The following is a 6,020-nucleotide window of genomic DNA, read 5'->3' on the forward strand; positions in this document are numbered from 1 at the left end:
GTGTGGCAATGCTAGAATAAACCCCATGAAAACACTTGCTTTGGTTAACACACGTCTAAGTTTAGTGTTAAGCCATTTGTCAAGGTTAACGCTGATGCAATGCACATATTTACAATCCCATACTGTGGTCCATGCCTACTTGTATTGGGCAGTTGAGGTGAGACAACACATGAAATCTCTCTGGTTTAGTGATCTGGGTTGTTGCATCTCAGCATCATGTCTGGCATGCCTATCATCAAAGGAGACAATTTGTGCTTGATCTGCCTATGACGTCCACTTCATAGATATGGTATGGATGAGTTATCGTGCGTTATGAGTCCAACTGTTATGGACTCAAAGACGGCACTGCCATGCCTATTACTATCGCTGTAAAAGCCAAGCCCAAAACAGCTAAGTCGATCTACAGCAAACTAATATCTCTGTAACAACATGCTGATCTCTAGTACATAAAAATTTGTTCTTGAAATAACAACATTATGATAACAACAACAGATTTACCTATAACAGCTGTAGATTGAGCTATAACAACAATAGTTTTTACTATGCAAAACACAAATTTAGAGCACTGGTCTGGTTTTACGTTAACTTAAAATTATCATAACAAGCATTGCAAAAGCAATTATAGAAACTGGGAAGCGTGGTAGTGAACAAGATTACAGAAATCTTCAAAAAACATTATTGATAAAATAAACTCTTTAACTGTAGATAAGACAGTAACACTTTCCTAAGAACCTATCGTCACAGGCTCAGGCCCAAGCAGACCCCATACAAGCATTCACCCAAGATATCCCTACTCTAAAGCCTGAGCTTTTTTATAATGAAAACTCTCACTTTTGCTTCACTATCTTTCTCAGCTTGACCAATTGAAAATATCTTAAAAAAAGCCTTGGCAGCAAAGATGGCATGATTAGTGTTGGACAGGTGAAATTTTGAATTTATTAAAATGTTGAATTTCATCATTAAATTTCATACCATTTCAGAAAAACGGTCCTAAAGATCAACCAAGTGATGAGGGGCAAAAGGTAGCAAATTTGAACGCGTTATAAGAATGGTTGCTAACTCCTTACCAAGTTTTTCAAATCCGAGGCTGCTGATTCTGATCCATTTGGCTTCTAGAATGCTTCTTGCCAACATCCCAAGGGGCAAAGCAATTATGCAACAGATCCTCTTAGATGTGCACACCTTACTGTAGATGTTGCACTGAAAACTCAAAATTATATAAAGAAAACAACAAGAAAGCATTTACAAATAGTTTAAACCCTATAAAACAAACATATAAATAGTTCCCATCCCTCCTCTGTCTAGGGAGTCACCTGGTCTGCCTCTTTCCCTAGAGGTAAGGTTCCATCCAAAACAAGTGGCTATTTGGAAGGCACGTGTAACAAAATGTTGACAGACTTCCTATGAATGTAGGACGAAGGATAAGTGAGCAGCCAACCACATTGGGACGACGGAATGTGCCAATGACTTTTTGCCTAGCCAATCATGCATCAGAAGTTGTGTTTTAGAGTAGTGGCTAGGGTTCTGCTTTACAAGAGGCGTGATTGAAATGGATCGCATTCCATTATCACTAGGAATGGTCTTTGATACCACTAGCAGTAATAAAAGTCATTACCACACACTTTTTTCCCAAGCAAAGAAACAGAGACCATTAACAAAGCACAGAGAGAAAGTGTGCATACTAGTGTCCAATTTTTAGCTTGGATTTGAAATGTGTTAATTCCAGATTAGTCTCATAGATATAGCTGATCTGGAAACAATCAAATCATGGTACTGTAGAAACACATACAAATTTAAGGTCCCTACATTTGGGATTTGAATATTTCCTTTTACAAGTTAACCATGACTCAAACAGTCAGAATTTCACATCAATCCCATCACATTTTAAAGGGAGAGAGCAATGCATGATCGTTGCAAAACTACTAGCAAAAAACAAATTATCTGGTGATGAGAGTTTTTTCATCTTTCAAAAACCTGTTTACCTGATGCATTCTCTGTGATTGTATTACAACTGAGTACCCTTTAATTACAATCACAGCTGAGCATACTTCAATAGTGCATGTTGATTGTGATTGTGGTGTGACAAAAAACTGGCCAAAACAAGATCCCAGACCGGAACTGATTGTGTCGTGATTATCTTCTATATATACTAGTTCCCACTCATTACTCATGTGGGCCTCACGGCACTGGATCATAACAGACTGATGATCCCTTGGTGAAGAGCAACGCAATACAATCTAACCCTGATCAAAACAGAAACCCGAATATCTAGTCTTTTAGAGGAGGGCAGGCTTGCCATTGTAGATTTCAAGTAACTTTTCGGCATGAGGACTGCACTGGACATATTTTTCGAGGAACTTCCGCTCACTTAAACAAAGCGCGGGAAGGAGACTAGGAGGGCACTTGGAAGGTTGCATTGCACTGAGAACACTCAACACCTTGTGGCGGGGCTTCATCCTACGCTCCAAGCTGTAACCAGACACTAACAGAGGATACGAAAAAATAAACTTTGCAGGAAACCCTGCAGTATGCATCAAAAAGTCCATGTTCTTCTGCACCTTATCCATGGAAGCTTTTAATATAAGTGGGTACCTCCTAACAAGCTCCTTGATGTCATCTTCAAGGAGGCCAAAACTTGTCAAATGCTTCAATTTCTTTTCCCAAATTTCAGGCCCGTTTCGTTTAGGTAGTAGAATAAGAGGTGCCAATCTGAAAACACTTGAGACATTAGCCTCTGATCCAAACAGGTTTTGAAGATACTGGATATTGGGACGCAGAGTTTTCTCGAGACTCCCGTTAAGCAACCTGGAATCATTGGATATGGCATTTCTCAAGTCTTGTGCAGAAAGGCCCAATGTTTTCATGAACTCAATCTTGGGTTTCAACTGCCGATCAGCATTGAGAAAAAGAATAGCTGGGTTTCTGGTAATAGTCTTCCTTACCTGGTGCTCTGTCAATCCCGAATCTCTCAGTAACTGTACCGCTTGTTGGGCCGTGTGAGCTGATCTCGTCGTAGCCAAGGATGGCCTTGCTTTAAGGATAGTTGAGAGCTCAGACTGACACAACCCACATTCGTTGAGCAAGAATTCTGAAATGGGGCATGTGTTATCGGCTTCAGGGTAGCTTGTGGACTTGTCTTTATCAGCAATAGTTGTAGAAAGTCGTGATAATTTTAACAAAATAATCAGGAGAAATGGTGAAGATGGTGCTGCAACAGCTGCCGCCAGGGAGTGACGCTGAGATCCCAAAGATGAAGCCAAGTACTGGGCGAACATGGCCATTGCTGAAAATATGAAGTTAGGGATTTCTCCAATATGATCCCATAACAAATCGCTTCAAAGAGGATTGGTGTGATTCGTATAGAGAGACACATGTTTGTTTATTATATGAAAGGGAAGGGGATTAGGGCAGGAAAGATATAAGTTACATATGAAAGGTAGGGTATTAGGAAAGAAAAAGGAATTTAAGCTTCAAGCATTCGTCTCTTTCTACAATTTTTTATCATTTTAATGTTAAAGGGATGAGGATATGAATTTCAACTCTTAAGCGTCATTAATTTTTATAATTTTAATACTGGTTTTAATCATTTTAATATTAACATTAATAAAAAATGTTAATAATTTTTTTAAAATAAAATATCATATTATATTGTATTTTGTAAACAAGATTACATAAAGAATAGCAATATAAGGATTATCTAAGTTGTAAAAGTTACTAAAGCCATAGAACATAGCAAGTTTGTGAGAGGCTATCAACCACTTCGCTCAGTACACAAGTAACAACAAAAACATCAACCACTTAGGACTAGTTAATGGCACTCTCATCGGGAGATATCCAGACAAAGAAGTTTTGTTTGCATCCACCTTATGTTTTATAAGATGAATTTCAGTATGTGTATTATTTGAAGGCCGTGATTCATTCAAATTAAAGTTCTTACACTTGCACCCCAAATTTGCTAATAAATTTTCCACCCTATTCCCTCCATGTCGAGTATGATGAGCAATAATGTAATTGAACTTTGGTGTCAAACTATTTATACTAAAAACGACATCCTCCAATCTCCAGTAATGCACTATTTTATGAACAAGTTTCTCGTTCAAAAGTTTTTGTATACATTGAATTACGACCTAAGAATCACCATCCACTTGCAATAATTGGAAACCTTCTCGGATAGCAATAATAAGGCCTCTCTCCACAACCAAAATTTCAGCTAAATTATTGTTGCAATCCCACAAGAAATCGAAAATTTTTGCAATGGCCGAGAATTTTCATCCCGGAAAATCCCTCCACAACCTGCAACTTTTGGGTTCCCTTTGGAGGCCCCATCAAAGCTCATCTTGATAAAGGAGCTCAAGGGTGGAGAATAGGAGTTAGAAATTGAAGGACAAATGCTTTTGTCGATGGAAGTGAAGAAGGGATCATTGAAGAATCCAAATTGAGGTTTTTCATGATAACTGCTTCAGAATCCTCCACCTGCCAATTATCCGTAGACCAAGGAGAGGCAAGAATGGTCTCTCGAACATTCAATATGATCAAATCCTTGAGCACCAAAGTTGATTGATTCTTTGGGCAAAAAATTTGAAAAATCCTCTCTTTCCATAAGTTCCAAAGAATAAAACCTAGTGCAAGCATCCAATCATGAGAAATAATAGGGTTCTTAAATTTCTGGCGGTACCATTGATCCAACATAATATTAATATTCTCTGAGAATGGACGCTCCATGCCAAAAATATGAGGAGAGAAGGAGATGAAAGAAAAATATGTTCTACCGTCTCTTCAACCTGTAAGCAAAGAAAAGATAAGGATGGATCCTCATATCCCTTTCTGTGAATACGATCCCAAGTAAGAAGCCCCGACCCCATGCAAGTAATCATAAAAGGGTAGAAATTTTTGGCCACCACATTCTAGCCCATATTCGAGACCACAAGACTACGTTCTCCATTTTCAAAAATTTTGCAATAAAGGAGTAAGCCTCTTTTAGAGAAAAGGATCCTATTGGTTGTTGAACCCATCATAAAACATTATCGTTCTAAGAAATCCTAATATGTCTATCTTCTAGTGTATTTTTAAGATCCTCCCATGGTAGTGTAGTCGAAGTAGGAGGCCAATCATCTTTGTATTTCCACCGTCGCCATAATTGATTATCCTCCAGAGGTTTCCAATAATTAGCAACCCTCACTGCACCTAATGAGTGGGTAAAAAAATTAATAGAACAAAGACTATCTTTATCATCCAAAGAAGGTAACTGCTACCAGACATCCTCCCAAAAAAAAGTTGTCTCCCCTACTTTTATATCCTAGAAAGCATGTTTTCTCACTACATCCTTACAACCCTGCACCCACTTCTAAATACCCGAACTTGGAATATTACCATCAAAGCGCAATCGATCCTCCTATTTATCCAATGGGGACATACTTACGGAGCCATATGTGCTTCCATAATTCATGACCCTCCTTAACCCAAAGCCACAAAATTTTCATACCCAAAGCTTTACTGACTAGTTCAAGGTCCCGTAACCCTAATCCACTAGCAGATTTTGGTTTGATCAATTTATCCCAACCTACAAGTGCCTAGTTTCTAGCTTTAGTAGAACCTCTCTAAAGAAAATCACACCACAAGGGTTGAAGCCTATTATAGGATGTTTTCGAGATTGGCGTCACAACTAGTTGATAATTTGGTAATGGCTACAACACTGATTTAGTAAGAACCAATCTTCTTGCAAAATTGAGAGCATGAAATACCAATTATTAACTTTCAAGGATATTCTAGATAAAAGGTATTTCCAACTGGACCCAAATATTTAGAAGGTAACTAAACCTCACAAAATCCCAATATTCAAGTCAAATCACTCTCAATAGAATCTTGACAATTAAAATAGAAAATGTTGGTCTTGTCTTTATTAACTAGAGTTCCTGAAGCCACCATGGTGGTCTATAGGATTCACCATATTCCTTTCACTTCCTTTAGAGTAGGCAGAAAAAACAGAACAACATCATCAATGAATCGTTGATGTGTAATTG

At 38.1% G+C, this 6,020-nt stretch overlaps 1 protein-coding gene across 2 annotated transcripts; it reads right to left on the reverse strand.

Moving 5' to 3' along the window:
- Window positions 1-208: 208 nt before the first annotated feature.
- LOC149240289 (uncharacterized) lies at window positions 209-3,401 on the reverse strand. Of its 2 annotated transcripts, XM_089373672.1 has the most exons (2): window positions 2,943-3,401; window positions 2,677-2,805 (listed from the first exon to the last, which is right to left on the reverse strand). In XM_089373672.1, exons 1-2 carry the CDS (start codon window positions 3,279-3,281, stop codon window positions 2,797-2,799), a joined length of 348 nt encoding a protein of 115 aa, XP_089229798.1. In that variant the 5' UTR covers window positions 3,282-3,401; the 3' UTR covers window positions 2,677-2,796. The 2 variants fall into 2 exon arrangements, with proteins under 2 accessions (XP_089229797.1, XP_089229798.1); XM_089373671.1 differs by having other exon boundaries at window positions 209-3,391.
- Between the last annotated feature and the right edge of the window lie 2,619 nt (window positions 3,402-6,020).

This window comes from Pinus tabuliformis, chromosome 8, assembly GCF_031772625.1.
Source record: "Pinus tabuliformis cultivar Carrire ecotype Pingquan chromosome 8, CPIR1, whole genome shotgun sequence".
NCBI lineage: Eukaryota > Viridiplantae > Streptophyta > Pinopsida > Pinales > Pinaceae > Pinus > Pinus tabuliformis.